Below are 16722 nucleotides of genomic sequence, written 5' to 3'. Positions count from 1 at the left end.
ATTGATCGAGATTGAACGATGACGAGAAAGTCTTAATTTGAAAAAAAATGTGTTTGTATTTTGATCGGTTTTTTTAACCCAACGATATATTTTTTGTTCGAAACAAAAATCAAAAGCAACTTGAAAAATGTATGAAAATCTTTTATTTTATATCCAATTATCTAGAATTACCATGCACTTTTCATGTTGAATTTAATTTTTGTTTCAAACAAAAAAAAATATTGTTGGGATTGTAAGACCAATCAAAATATGAATATATATTTTTTGCAAATTTTATAAAAAAATATTTTGAATGCTAAAATTTAGAATCTCATTTTAAAACGTCATAAAAAAATTAAAAGTGTGAACTAACTTTGTAAACACGATATAATAATCAAAGAAATCATAGTCATGAAATCACGAGAAATATTAATCAAAGAAGGGATTGATGGTAGCTAGGATTTTGATTATGCATTCTTTTGTCAAAGATGTACAATTGAATGGACTAATTAGATTTATATAGGTTTTTTCGTAAATAAAACTAAATAAATGTTTAAAAATTCAATGACTGAGATCCTAAAGGTTACGTCTATCATAATTTAACCATTTGGAAATGGCTAAATAATGACTCGGATGAATATCGCGAATTCGAAGACAAATTTCTGTTTCGCCCGTGAAGGATGATGTTTAGAATATGATTGTAAATAAGGGTCTTTTGACTCATATTCACTGAAATTGTCATTTCTTTGATTTCGATTGTCCTGTTTGAGTTTATATCATATTGAATTGAAACTCGTTTCGAGCCCAACAATGTGTGTTAACTGTTACGTTGTTAAGACTTAAGAGCATTTTTCGGCTCTAAAATGGACGTTTCGATGATTTTCGGCCACTTTTAGTATTTTTTATAATTTTTAAATACTTTAATTTTTACAATCTATGCGACATTGAAATAGTCATTAATTATATTTTTGAGGATTTCAAACATTATTCATAAAAATATAAGATAATATCTGAATACTGAAAGAATATACGCTATATATGTGACTAAACCCACAAAGAACATGGCTAAGCTTCATCACAATTTTTTTTTGGTCATATATATATAAAACAACCATTTGTCAATTTTAAATCACCTCAATCAAATTAAACTAATAGTCGGAACAATAGAAAAAAACCCGAAACCAATAATACAAAATGGGATAATTCTATATATCCACTCACATGAACATAAGTTTTTTTTTTTTAAACAGGGGTTTGGAGAGGGGTAGGATTCGAACCCACAACCTAATGGGTGGATGATCCCTTACATATATTGTGATTGTCGTTCAACCCACGGCTCACTTGTCACATGAACATAGTGTTTGATGTCTATATCAATCATTCAAATCAAGTTATCAATAGAGTGTAGTTTTACCAAATCAACATAGAAAATTCAGCCTAAATGTGTGACCAAATTAAGTGTGAAAACTTGACTTATTAGTCCCTAAGATTCATGTTCTAAACTCTGTTGTTTGTTTCCACAAAAGTGTGATTAATAACACATGCATTGACACACATTAGATACCTAAACTAAGTAAAGAAAGAATTAATTAATTTGGGGATTAGGGTCTTGATACCATGAATCATGACAGACAGATTGTGTATTTCTTCTAGAATATAATTAGAATTTTCAGTCTATCTATCCAACAAATTAATTATTTTTGTTAAATTAATGACTTTTTTAAGATAACATATATATTTTTGGCTCCCATCGGTATGAAATTCCAAAGCTTCAGTAGAGTCAAAAATAAAATAAGGATTCTTCTGCTTAAAAAAGTAACTCAAAAACCAGAAAGTATAATAAAGTAAATAAATGCATATACTATTTGGCTTAAAAAAGTAGCTATATATTGTATTAAAAAAGATGTATAATATTATCAGAAAATTTTGATCTCATAAGTTGTAGAATAACCTAAGAGTTTATACGAATATTTGGGCTGTATCCTGTATATATATATATATATATATATATAATTAACATTAAAAAAAGAATAAGAATAAGAGCTTGAAAATGGCCAACTAGCAATCTACGTAGTTTATTAGTATTTGCAACTGTCAAAGGATACTGCTAGACATGTTACATTACGCGGCTTCGGTGCATGAATATACTTACATATATATATATAACTATATATTCATCAATAATTGAAGAATATATATAAAAAATTTGCATGTATTTGTACTTTATATGGGATAAGGAATTGTGATATGCAGAGAGATTAATTAGAAAATTTTGTGTTGGATGTGAATCCTTAAATAAAATATCATGACAAAAGAAAATGAAACTTATACGTAACCATCAATCATACTCCTAAAAATGACAGAAAAAGATTACATGCAATTGATTAGTTGTATAGACGAAGCTTAAGAAAATCTATACTAAAATAATTAGTTTGAGATCGACAAATTATATTATACATTTTGTTTTTTTTTTTTTTAAGTGAGACCGATACTATACTCCATACAAGTTTGTCCTTTAGACATATGAGTCTAAACTCGGTCCGTTAGGCCCCGCATAAAAGTTTCTCACCTGACGACAGGGTAAGTTGGATCAAAACCCAACACGTGGCCATAAAAGTATTTTTCATAGTAGAAATCGAACTCAAAACCTTCCGAGTGTCAGAAATCCACACCCCAAATAACCAAATATATTGTCCGCTTTGACGTTCTGGTTTCCGTGGATACATCATATTACTCTCACGGGTTTGTTCCTCCCAAGGCCAATAAATGGACTAAGCCCAACTCACTAAACTTAGGAAAAAACCTAGTTAGAGATTGGAGATTGGGCTTCATCACACAACTATATATATTGCTCGTTATGGAGTTCCGATTCACTGTAGATACATCAGATTACCTTCACAGCTTTGTCCTCATGATATAGTTGGTGTTTAGAAGTGGGCTTTGCCTATATATACCCATCAATAGACACAAATATAATCGAAGTGGTACTTCTTAGTTCTTAACACTGAATCCATACGACTTGACCCCAAAGAAATTCATCACTAGACTATCAACCAAGTAGTTATATGGTACATTTTGTCATTCCAATAATAGTTGTTTGGACCCAATGAGTCATACTTGTAAAGCGGGTCGATTTCTTAAATTACTTCCAATAATAATTGTTTGGACCCAATGAGTTATACTTGTAAGGCGGGTCGATCCCTTAAATTACGGCCTAAAGCACATGTTAAACCTCTAACTAGCACATAATACCATGTTACTAAATAATGTTTAATATATATATAACAATAATTGAGTACTACTTTTTGTTATAATCTTCCTTGAGTTACTAAAAGAATTTCGTTTCTTGATTAAAAAAAAGTTTATAATTAAAAAAATTAATTAATGAAGATCAGAGAAGAAAGAGTAGCTGTCTTGTAACATCGAAAACCTATGGATGTGTTGAGATACGAGTCACATGGGAAAGTCATTTGAGTCGATCAATGATTAAGATCTCTTAAATGTCATCTTATACAGTAAACCAAATCTTAACATTTATAAATTATATATATATATATATATATAATAGTAATTTATAGGTCTTCTTAACTTCCATGGAAAAAGTACCCAACTGTTTTTGCTAAACCAATGTTCCCAATCACATGGTTACCATAAGATATTAAGATCTGTGATATAGGAGGATCATGAGCTCACATGGGGTAGGAAACTCTACTAACATTCATTCTTCTTGGGGAGAAGCAATTCTATTAAGAGTTAAACCATCTGAACACCTACCAAGGTTTTTGGATCAAAATGGTATCCCTTATGACCCTTTATGCTTCTATTCAACTGGACCAATGTGCAGTAGAGAACAATGACCTGAAAATGGTGTCTAAATTCACAGCATTAGCCAAGGACAATCTATATTCCTGCCCAACCAAAGTGAACAATGACCTGAATTCGTAATAGGCCGTCAGAGTCACAGCTTAATAACCATCTGTTAAAAGGCCGTAGAAATGCCCTTATCGATGAATGATTATCGAACCGTTCCTCCATTTCCACCTTTCGAAGAAGAAAAAAAAATGCAGCCCCAGAAATCTCAAGTTGAAGATTAATGAGTGATTCAGAGAGCAAGTCAGATCCTACCATGGATTCTGAAAGGATGCTGTGTGCGTAATAAGTAACAATTTCAAGAAACTGGCCTTTTACCTGAAAACTTGTATCTGGAAACAAGTGAATTGCAATGTCATACAATGCTGAAGAATTAAGAATCATTTGCTAAATCTGTAACAGGAAGCTAAAACAACCGCAGGGCATGGAAAGAACTATAAATAGTGAAATATTAATACTGCAGAAACTTGCTTCATTAAATCCTCTAACTCTGCAAAATAATGAACTCTATCACTGGGCAGGCAACTTCTTACATCTCTTCGTTTTGGACCTCACCGCCTTTTTCTTTTGCTTCTTATATTCTTCATATAATTGTAGGGATAACATGGTACGATCCAACTCTTTCCTCAATCTCTCTTTCTCCTTGATGTCACGAAGCACGGAGAAATGCTCAGAAAGCTTCCCTCTCAACTCATCCTCATCAAATGAACTTTCTGTATCTCGATTTTTTACTGCCCCAATGGATGAACCAGATCCTCTTATTATTTGATCTTCCCATAGCGTCAACTTGGTTAAATGATTCCCTTTCAAGCGATAAGTCCTTAAAAGCTTCTTGCGGAGAGAGAGCGGAAAAATAAGCTTGGTTTTGAGCAACACCCATGCATGATATGCCTGAAGCCATTGTTGAAACAGCAGGATGATAATGCTTGGAAAGAAGATTGAGTTCCCAAAGGACCGAAGTAAGTGCACCACTTAAATTTGGGTCCGACGCATATGGATGGTACTTCTGTTCATCAAATGGAAAGTCAAATGTAACATTTATCTTCAAGTATGCTCCGGACCACAGTCAATTGGACAATCAAAACCAAAATCACCGCATAATCTAAGTAAAAGTTTATATGTAGATATAAGCATTGCATTTTATGTGGTCACAATTAACATTTAACAACAGAATTTTACAGCAGATGACTGTCAGCAGCTATTATAGTACAAAATCTACAGAAGTAGAATTTGACAGCAAATGAAAGTCATCAGTTAGTGAATGATTTACAATATCCTAGACAAACGTTAAGAACAAACTCTTGAAACATTATTAATGCACCTATTTGATAACCTAATTCTAAGGAAGCTGGTTTTTTTTTTTCACTCTTTTGAAGTGTATTTGGGTACACAAAAAACAAATTTGTAGAGTATGAATCACTTTCATGCAGAAAAACCACAGCCCCAAAATTCTTTATTTTACATCTCAAAGGCCAAAGCTTGCACATATTAAAACACAAATGTCCACAAACATGTTCACAAAAATCTCACAATGCTCTCTGCAAAGCTACATATTTGCACAGTCCAGAACTTCTAACATTAAACGTTTCCTGTGCCCTAGCAAAGAAAGAGAATGAAAAGAAGTCTCATGCATTAATATCTTTAGTTCAGAGAAGTCATTATCTAGAAAAGAAGAGCATCTATTAAAAAAATAAAATTGGAGGGCTTGGTTTTACTTTTCTGACAACTCTTAACAAAGCTCTTCTTGGAAAGTGTTACGGGAATTCAATCCCAATAACAAGCATTTGTGGAGGAAGGTCAGTGGCAAAGTATGGAACTTCAGATAATGGTTAGACTTCCAATCTGAAAAGGGAATCCTTTGTCACTGGTTTGTGGATTGACATCAGAAAGAACGAGAATCAATGGTTTAATCATGTATATTTCAAAGCTGGTAATAGAATCTGCTAATGGAAGGTACATTAGATTCTGGAGTTAAATATTACCATGAAGGGTTGATCAAAATCAACTACAACAAAGGCAAACCTCTTCTCCCCTGTATCTGTATTTGACTATCTGGAACTCGAAAGAACCTCGTACAGTGATGATCTTTGGTAAGAAGTCTTTTGAGGTAGGATACTGACAATTGACAATCTACAGAGATGTTATTTTATTGCTCACACATGTATTATGCAATGTTGATGAGGAATCCATGAACCACATACTTCTTCATTGCACTTCGGCTAGACAAGTTTGGACGGAGGTTTGGAATCTTGTGGGGATGAATTGGATAAAATTTTCACTCTCCCCACTATGAGTACTATGTGACTGATCTGGAAAGAACAAATTAACAGGCTGTTCAACAACATAGAATCCTAAATAGACACTTTGCTTGGAAATTGGAGTTAAAAGCATTGAATTTTGGTGCTCTAATAATAGTAACAGCTTGCTTAGAGGCTATTTTTGAGGATCCGGAACCTTTCCAAGGTTGGGTCTCATTGTACCCGCCTTGCAGAGTAAACCACTCGTATCAGTAAAATTGAACTTGCACCACGGGGTTTCAAACCCAAGACATCCAAGTTTATGATGGATCCCAATTCCACTCTCCTTACCAAGGCTATTAGCCTTTGTCTCCTTGAATTTCCCCTTTTTGCAATCCTTGTTGCTTCAAAAAGAACGTTTATCACTATGATTGATTCATTTCAAACTTCTCTCAATATAACTAGTATAAAAATGAATCTGAATGCATAAACCATCATGATGGCTTATAGGATCAAGACTCAAGAGCGCCATGAGATCTTACCGCAATAGAACCAGACACTGAACCACCTCCAGCATCATTTTCCAACAGATTCCGGCACTTGATATTTTTCTGAAGAAGATGCTTCAAAGTGACCAAAGCTGCAGAAGATGCAAGAATATTATCAAGTCATAAAAAGAAATAATGAAGTGCACAACGACAAATTAGCGGGTAACTCTAGACAATATACCAGCCATGGATTCAGCAGAGCCAAAGCACAATGCGAATGTGGCCAAGCGTTTTATGAATGCAGCAGCCTTTTGCATGTCGTGTTGTCTATCATCGCACAACATAATCTTCAGAGCTTCAGCAAACACACCACCATCATCTCTGTTCCACAAAGCGGAGCAAACGGCATTAGAAAAATCAGGAGTGAAAAGCACTGAAGTCACAACGTGTCACAAGATTTATAGTTAGATCCTTTCACCAACCAAAATCACCAGTACCAAAGAATATGAGTATAAAGTTGGAACATAGTCACCTAGACATCATAAGTTCCAGAATTTACATAAGATGTGGAAGTAGAGTAGTGTATGACAAGGTTTTCTATATTTTACTAGAAATAGACAATTGACAACAACATTCTCTAAGTCAAAGAAGGTGTAAGAAAGTCAAAACAAGTTCCAAAAATCTATTTGGATTTCCTGTCAGTCCAAATATTCAGTGTGCAATTCAAATAAAAGGGGAATGAAATACGCAGTGATTGGTTTTAGAGTTCAGTATCACACTAAAGCGTACTTAGATCAAAATCACAAAATTTTGATCAAAGATGAAACCACGAATTAATAATCAAACCAGGGCAAATTTATACTGATTTCTAGAACTAGAAGCTGCCAAAAAATTGCAGTATGGTTAAAATTTTAAAGTAACTATAATTATTGTACACTATCGATAAAGAAAGACACATGACTCCAACAAAAGCCTTTTCCGACATCATAGAAATTTGGACAAAGTGACGTGCAACTCAACAAAACAAAAGAACAGAGAGAGATTTGGAATGCTCGGAAAGCATTTATCAACATACCAGTAGAATCTTCTAAAAGGGTTTGGACTTGTACATTGTAGAGATGCAATGGAAGAGCAAAGAGTAGAGAAAATTCAAGCAGGAGAGACTAAAAAGAGGACAAAAAACATGGATGGAAGTAATGAGAAAGGATACGGGCACCATAAGATTAGTGGATTGATAAGGACAAATTGCAAAAGATGTTTTTTTCAGACTCAAATGGTCAACCCCAAATTTCTTGTGATAAAAGCCTTGATGATGATGATTAGTAGTAAAGAGTTCTCAGGTAGATTAAACTTTGCTTATACTCAATCATTCTCTCATAAATAAGAAAAAGGTCAAACCCAGTGCACAAGAGAAATTTTTACTTAAAATGTTACGATGTAATAGCTATGGTAGACTGATAATAAATATGGTGCTGCAATGTAAGCCTCATTGTAACTATAAAGTGCACTTAAACTGCATGCATTTCCAGCTGAACCGGTAGTGCCAGTTTAAATAATTATGTTCCAGTTTCCAAGACATTGCTATTATTAACGCAGGAATTTATCTCCCCAACAAATATGGCATATCAAATACTTCTTACAGCCACAGTTTGGACGCGGAATAATTAACACTAACCTTCCAGGTTTGTATTCAAGTATAAGATTGTACAGCTGAATGAAGAATTCGTGTAAATCAACATTCAAAGCATCAAGATTGCTCCTCATCACTTTAAACGCAATAATGCAGCACTGGAGGCGTTCAGACACTGTCAAATGCTTCAAATGTTTCTCAGAATAATTGTCAGAACTGATACAACCAGAAGCAAGCGTTTTTAAATAATCCAAAAGGTCTCCAATGTAATCCAAGTCAATCAGATGAGAAAATTTTCCCAATCCATTCAGACATGGAGCAAGCAGTGGATGGGCCCCAGATGTACCAGCAGTTGAACTAGCTTTTCCTTCAAAACTGGAAGTAAAAAGAAGAAAAACTTGAATAAACGTCCTACATAAAATGCAAAATTCAATCACAAGTGATTATCATATTTAAATATAAGCAATCAAGGAAAAAAGGGACTTCCACTGATCACCCATTTAAATGATGTACTAAGAAAGAGGATCAATTCCCATGGCATAAGATATTTTGGCACAACTTACAAGCATCTGACCCATTATTAGAAGACTAGTAGAGGAGTCAGAGGTTTTCAAAACAGGCCCAATCGTTCAAAGTGGAATTCCCTTTTCTTTTTGGAAAAAGATAATTTATTGAAGATCAGCATCCAGGAGGTGCCAATTTAATTTCTGGAAGCTTACACCATGTTACTCATAAATGGATAAAAAAAAGAAGACAAGGGACGGTGTAGTAGGATAGACAATACTTACTTTAGTAAAACCAGCAAAAAATTGAGGGATTCTTAGCAGCTCAATAAAGATTATAGAAATATCCAAATTAATACGTTGTTGTAAATATTAAAGAATGTTAAAATAAATGAGGAAAAATCATTGTCCATGTGCAACACAAATGAAAAAAGAAACAAGTGAAATATAAATATAGGAAATATTAAAGAACGGGCTCAAAATGTCCAACACAGAGCGATTCTTCGTTAATAATGTGGATGAATGTTGATGACATAGAATTTCTTTTAATGTATGGATTTCTTGTTTTATAAGAACATCAATTGATTTAGGATTCATCTTTAATCATTAATTAGCCCATTCACGCAATGTGCTCCCCTAAATGTTGGTAGATTATTCAACAATTGATGTTCCTGACATCCTTTAGCTGGTCAGAAGCAGCAGGTTTCTTGTGTACACACTCATACTCTGGAGACAAGCAGTAACTGCACTCATCTACTACGAGGACTACTTTACAGTTAATATTCTGATGCTGAACATGAAAAAGCAATCAGCCAAACTTGTGTGCCTTAGGTATAATGAACGCAGTTAAAATCAACAATCTTCTGTAATCATTTAGGTACAATGAGAAGGTGGCAGCGTGCAAAATATGGTGGCAGAGCGCAGAAGACTGTGGCAGTGTGCAGAAGAGGGCACTAAAGATAAGAGATGAATAATGAAACAATCAATGATGTGCTAAGATGTTCACCACCTCAGACTCCATGCTTTCATAGAAAAATCTAAGTTGGATTTAGACAACTTGCCAAAGTATATGAGACACCTAGAAAAGTTGCTCGGACATCAAAAATTTTCCATGTCATCACTATTTGTTGAGAGTCAAAATGGCTTTTACGATACATAGATTTAAAGATCAAAGATTTAATTGCACAAGTATAAAGATTAGAAACTACATTGAACACAAGAAGTAAGTTCGAGAACTAAAAAATAATGTATGGGCTAATACCTAAACAATGGTATTAACCCATATATTACTAATTCTTCCCTGCCTATCATTCCGTCAACCCGACAGAAAAACACTGCTTTTCTGCTGCGTCATAATATCATAGCATTACCCAATCCAGTGAAACTCTTTCATAATACAAAAATTTGTAGACACACCTTGTAATTGATTGCATAGTATGCTTCAGTATGCGAAAATAGGTCTCAAATACAGCTGAAAGTGTCTCTGTCTGCATTGTTCTTCTCGCCACAAAATCTGGCTCTAATGAAGCAGCACCATAATCAGCTGCTACCTGTTAAGGCAATAAGAATATTAGTACCGGAACCATTATGACTCAGAATCAATGGATCAAACATTGTCTTTCATGAAAAGTGGCAAACACCTCCTCTCTCATCTTCATCATCAGTTCTTGCCTATTTTTTTTTCTGTCACTGGCTTGTAATTGTTTTGGCTCCTCAAAGTTCTTTCCTCTTTTGTGCTTCTTGCTTCTAAACTTTTTGTCTTCCACTGGCTTTTCAGCCTCACCAAGGTCCTCATCAAATGACAGAGACATAAGAACCTGAGGAAACATTGAAAACCATAAACAAATGGTCCAAGAATACAGATTATTCTTATCAATTATGTCCCAAGAACCAAGCCCTACATGTTCATAAAAGGTGAAAATCAACGAAACATTTTTCCAAGGTAAGTAGTCAATGCCCTATAAGGATAGTACTGAATTTCCACAAGGTCACATGTTATAATTTTTGCTGAAGAACTAAGCTCCTGTTTCTATTTTCCTTTTGTTTTTCTTTTTATCTCTTTTTTACTTTCTTTCTCTGGTAAAGCACATGCTTATAGTCACTATAAAATCCACTTTCCAGTTTAATGTTCAAGGATATGAAATATAATTATTTTTCCATGCATTCACTGAAAGTGAATGTCCTTATGGCCATATTTAGTCAAAAGTCACTGTTTATATATAAGTAAAGCACCCAACTGTTGATGCCCTTAGCCAATTTACACCATAAACTCTTTTTTTTTGGGTGTCGGGAGGGAAGGGGGGGAGTGGCAACAGAAGGGCAGGCAAAAAATTATTCTGCTTCTCCAAGTTTAAACTTTGAAGATAAATAACTAGAATATAGTATATATATAATATATAAAAATGACCATCCCATACCTCAACAGAATCAGGATGCAATTGACAATTATGAACTTTAACATAGGCTGCAATCAATCGAACAGCTTCTACAGTGACCTCACCACCATGTTTTCCCTCATTCATAAAAAGTGACTTAATAGTACTGGAACAAAGTTTCCTGTAAAGTGATACACCACTTGGTTAGGAGAAATAAGTTCCACAGTTCTCAACATTTATGTATGAAGATAAAACATTGCACCACATGAGTTAACCATTGCTAAAGCAATCATAGGGACCAAATTTCATATAAGAATCAGTCAAGTAGGGGATGAGCAAAAGAAATTTGCACCTTCAATCAGTCATGCAAAGAAAATATTACTATATAATAAATCACAACTCATCATAAGAAAAAAATATTATTGTTCTTCTTTCAATTAAAATGATCTTCCTTATACTAAAGAAAATTTAGCAATAGATCAATGAAGAAGAGTGGAATATTATGAAGAATAAATGAAAAAACGTAGCAAAACCTTATGACATTATCTGAGGAGCTTATATTTCTGACAACAGCACCTAACAAGCTCTCTCGAAAATTGAAATGAGGAGCTGCATCAAGTAAGGTACAAATGCAGCGAACAGCAACCTGCCGGAAGACAGACTTCTTCTCCAGGATCAACAGCCTCTGCAAGTATGCCTATCGACAAGGATAAATACAGAGGATGATCACTCAAATAGCATTGAACACCTTTTAGTTGTCAAGAAAATGGATTTAGCAAAGGAGAAGACAATCAAAAGACATGGATAAAAAGGTTCATCATGCCAGAGAACACTAAAAAGGTGTTCTTTCAAGCTTCCAAGGATATGTTATATAGAATGACCAAGATTGCACATAACAGTTTGCCTATTTACAAAAATATTATGAAAGGTGTTCCCTGACTTTTAGAGTTTAAGTCTACTTCAGAAACAATGTGTTGAATCTAATGCCTCTAAGTGACATGAATACAACAGTTGACCTTATATTTATGACATTAGCCTTAAAAAAGATTATAATGGCAGTCAAAATACCTTGTATGCAGATAGCAGGGTTGATTCATGCTGCCGCCTCTTCTTCACTTCCTTGGAGACTTTCATCTCCAGCTCTTTTTCAGTGGGAAGCCTGATCCGGTAGCTGTCATAGAAATTCAAAAGCGTAAAAACAACTGTAGCCAAACACGGACCAAAAAAGTGAAGTATAATTACAAATAAATAATCTTACCCCGGAATAATGTCTTTAAAAACAGCCAACAATGACAAAAGTCCAAGTTTGGAAATGGAATCATCATCATCTTTACATATCTCTAACATATCTTTAAGTGATCTTATATTGGACTCTGGATCAGCAAGCAATTCTATTCCCAGCTCAGCAAGTTTGCGCTTCTTATTTTCAAATGATTCTTCAGCTGTGAGATCTTCTTTCACCTCAGCCTAAACAAAGGACAAATTCTTATGCGATGCACGACACAAATACCAATGATTCAATGTCTACTTCAGACAAACCAACAAAGATTGCAACTTAAACACAAGTGAGCAAGAATAACAAATAGTTGTCATCTCCTAAATTCTCTCCTACATTCTCCATGCACAAGTAACACCAGTTAGCATAAATTATTTAATTTTCAGTTTTTCACCAGTGGGAGTAGCTTCATGAGCCACAACAGTCCAGCTGAAAAAAGCTGTCGTATGCCAGGGGCACCGCTTATCCAAAGAGCTTCAATACATTCATAGGTGATCAAACAACCATCGAATATATGCATTCCCTTATCATGGGCATTTTAAAGAAAGCATAATTTATTAGAGTCGTCCAGATTTATTTCTTTTTTTTTTGGTGGAAGGGGATACAATAGCACTGAAAGAGGTTGTAAAGCGACCATCCAGGATATAACAATATTGGAAAAATCTAGACAGGTAATCATGGGAGTGAAAACTACGTAATCCGGAAGCGAAAAGTGGTTTCTCAACAGCCAATGGTCTCAGGACACACAAAGCATAGAAAGCAAACATAATATGAATCAACTAAGCACAAAAATAAGCACAATTAGAATGAAAATCACAAGTCAAAATTATCTACAATCATTTAGATCTAACCCGTCACATTTACCAATTACCATTGCTACTATTTTTATCAAAAACATATTTTGAATTTCCAGATAATATATCAATCAAGGACAAGATATAGCAATCAGGATGAGCAATACCAGCACTGTGGCCTGTGGTGTTTCTTGCCCTTCTTCAATTTTAGCAGACTCATTCGCTTGTTTCTTGGCCTCTTTCTTACTTTTCTTAAGCTTTTCCCTCCTCTCTGTTTTTGTCAGCCTCAATATGCTTTTATCCACATCAATGCTATTTCTATCAATACCAGCTTCATCTTCATTTTGACCATCTTCAGATGTCCTCGAAACTACATTCCAAAAAAAGAAATATAAAGGATTGAGTCTTCAAATACAATATTAGCAAGTGTCTTAAAAATAGATCAAGCATACCCAACCAAAATAATTGGAAGAGTAATACATGTTCGATAGTAAAGTTGTCCATCCGAAGTTTTGACTGGAAGGGCATCGACAGGATCAACTTGAACCCTACTCTCCTCCTGTTCTTTCTGCAGTGCCTTCCTTTTTACTCGCTTCTCATATAACGCCTCCAAAGCATCCTCTTTCACATCAGCTACTCGAGTGACGTGCCTTTGGACATACAATGAGATTGATAAATTAGAAAATTAAATAATTATATAATTGAATTCAATGAGCAATAACCAAAGAAAAACAGAAACAGAATGCAAAGATGAAAGGAAAAAAGAAAGTAACAACTTATACTCAGAAGAAGATAAAAACTTGTCCCCACTTTCACAATTACAGGGTAATTTCAAGGACTATGCAAATAGATATACATTAACTGATAAGTAAATAGAATTACAGATGCTAAGAGCAGAAAAGCTCATGGAAAATACTTTTCAAGCCTCAAAAATATTAGATGTTACACGATTGCTTTAAGAACATTCGTTCCATGAATGGTGCCTTGGCCACCAAATCTACTCCCAAATTTTCTTTGTCCCAGAAATTTCAAATCTACAGTTCCAATGCATCCAACATCAAGAAAGGTAGAAATATGAGCAATCCCCGTCCCTAAGTCAATTCCCATTCTTTCTACACTGTAAGTAAACTCCAAAGTCCACAACTAAATCATGATTGAAGACGTAACACCAATCTTCTTGCATAGAATACCACAATAACCCAAGAGTCCGTAATTTCAGATGCACTCGGTGCTCATATATGCTCAATCAAAGCACAAACAAACTGAAACAGCTACAACAAATAACTTTATTCTTTTTAAAAAAAACAGCTTTCGACCTTACTATACAAAGCATGTTATATTCATTGAAATTTTAGCACACATGTCCATCAATAACCAAATTTCGAGAAACTGACTTAGTGATAGATTTGGTGTCCAAACGAGACACGAAACCAGCGTAGTCACGGTTCTCGTCGACGAACTGCAAGTCCTCATCTGAGACCTCAATTTCATCTTCAGATATCTCCGGAGGTAACTCCGGCGGCAGAATCACCTTCTCCCTACGGTTATTCTCCCTGCGATTCCTTTTCCCCATATGTCTGCAAGTGTGCAACTGTTGTTCCGGAGATGTGAATTAGGGTTAGAATTCCTGAGTATCTCGCAAAGGAAGAAAAAGCGGAGGGACAACTGGAGACGGAAAAAGCGGGATGAGCAAGGAAGGAAAAAGTGCGAGACCACCAAAAACGACAGCTTAATCTGCGTTTCAAGCTAGGGTTATAAATCGATTTATTAGGGGATAACGGCAAAAAAATATTTTTGTCTCTAAACCATGAATCAGTTTCATTTTCGTCGCTATATTTTTTTCCTCAATTTCATGCTCCAACCATGGAAAAGTACCTCAATTATTCTTCGAATAATTTTGACGATGGAAAAATCATATGTAGCAACGGGGTTGGTTGATATTATACGTGGTAGAATGATGTGTAATCTGGATGGTTGGAGGAGCAAAGCTTCGAGGTGCTCTTTCGGTAAGACATCTGTTGCCTTAAATTTCCCTCTTCACATTCACTTTCCCTTCAATTTCTATTCATTGTGGTACACAACACTTAGTAAAAATAAAATAATTAAAAAGTAATAATAATTCAATTAAAATTCAGATAGGGGAACTATAATTTCATGAATGAAAAATATGTTAATTAACTCTCAATCTACTTTGTTTTATGTTACAAAAATGACATGTAGCCCATCAGTTTGGTAATTCATGGGAGCTCAATAGGTTTAGTCAATCGATTTAATCAATAGAATAATTAAAAAGTAATAATAATTCGATGAAAATTCAGATAGGGGAACTATAATTTCATAAATGAAAAATATGTTAATTAACTCTCAATCTACTTTGTTTTATGTTATTTACACTAGAAACCTTTTTTTTTTACTTTTTCAATCATTAATCCAAAAAACTCTATTGGGATTTTCCACGTGGGATTGGGGGTAGATCCAGTGTTAAAAACACTCGACCCAACCGGTGCAAATCCTTAGCCGTCAGATCTAAGTGAATATCCTTTTTTTTTATCTATTCTTTTGAGTTTTTCGAGGCCGTCCTTGTCTGCAATCAATGGACTATGGAGTATGGAGTCATTCCAACTACGCCTCTTTAGATGAAGCCGAGCAACCTTCTTCAGATTCCAATTCCAGGGCTTCCTCTCTCCACCCTCTGACCCTCCTCTATTTTTTCTTCTCTCCCTATACCCAAATCACAGGACTCGAGCCAATCTGCTTCTGATCCCTCACTCTGCAAACCAAAACCCAATAGGGTTGTTCATCTCAAGCCTCCTATGATTCCCTCTTTGACAATGTCCGCGGATTTTGAAAACAAAGATGAAGAAGACGAGGACCCAAAACAGTTCAAAGAGACGCAAAGAACCTATGCACAGTGCAAACCTCTTCGGTGAAGTCCTGGTCGAGCATTCAGGCGGCAATATTTCTACCCCAATCCTTCCAAGTATTGCTCAAGCAAAAATGATAAACATCTCAATAATAATCATTTCAAAAGCATCCCAGTAACGTATGGCATGCATTCATTGAGTGTGGTTTTCAATTGGTCTTTTGTTATGATGTCATCATACCCAATGAATACATGTCACAAACTACTGTAATGCTTTTCGATGGTTATTACTGAAATCCCTAACAAATGTTGTTACGCGAACTCTCCACTAAAAATGTTCCAACTTAAAACATAAATCATAAATGAGATCTATTAAATCCAAGGCTTGAAAAAGGACCACTTGATTGATAGTGACGGTTAAAATAAGTTATATGATCTTTCTAAAAAATGTGGAAAATATTCTTTATACAAAATATGACATATATCACGTATTTGGGCTCAGTAATTCATTAGAGTGTATAATTTAAATTTAATGGTGAAGAAAAAAATCAGATAAATTTAAAAATGTAAAAACAAAAAATGTAGTCATGTGATGCGACACACCTCGTAAATCATTAGATTCAAGTTTTAGGTTCTATAATTTTAAACAATTTGTGGAGCCCTCATATCCATATATCCCATATCTATATGACTTGTTTACTTTAATT

General features: G+C 34.6%; 1 protein-coding gene across 1 annotated transcript; it reads right to left on the bottom strand.

The window, feature by feature from the left end:
• Positions 1-4139: 4139 nt before the first annotated feature.
• LOC119989578 (nucleolar complex protein 3 homolog) lies at positions 4140-14883 on the bottom strand. Its single transcript, XM_038835192.1, is given in 14 exon segments — positions 4140-4602; positions 4604-4855; positions 6629-6726; positions 6816-6955; positions 8250-8579; positions 10124-10257; positions 10348-10524; positions 11125-11263; positions 11616-11779; positions 12151-12253; positions 12341-12549; positions 13320-13522; positions 13633-13802; positions 14547-14883. Coding segments are annotated over 14 exon segments (2541 nt in total). The 5' UTR covers positions 14726-14883; the 3' UTR covers positions 4140-4359.
• Between the last annotated feature and the right edge of the window lie 1839 nt (positions 14884-16722).

Source organism: Tripterygium wilfordii, chromosome 21 (assembly GCF_013401445.1).
Source record: "Tripterygium wilfordii isolate XIE 37 chromosome 21, ASM1340144v1, whole genome shotgun sequence".
In the NCBI taxonomy this organism is placed as follows: domain Eukaryota; kingdom Viridiplantae; phylum Streptophyta; class Magnoliopsida; order Celastrales; family Celastraceae; genus Tripterygium; species Tripterygium wilfordii.
Note: the sequence above shows the minus strand (reverse complement) of the source record. Positions and strands in the feature narration are given on the sequence as shown.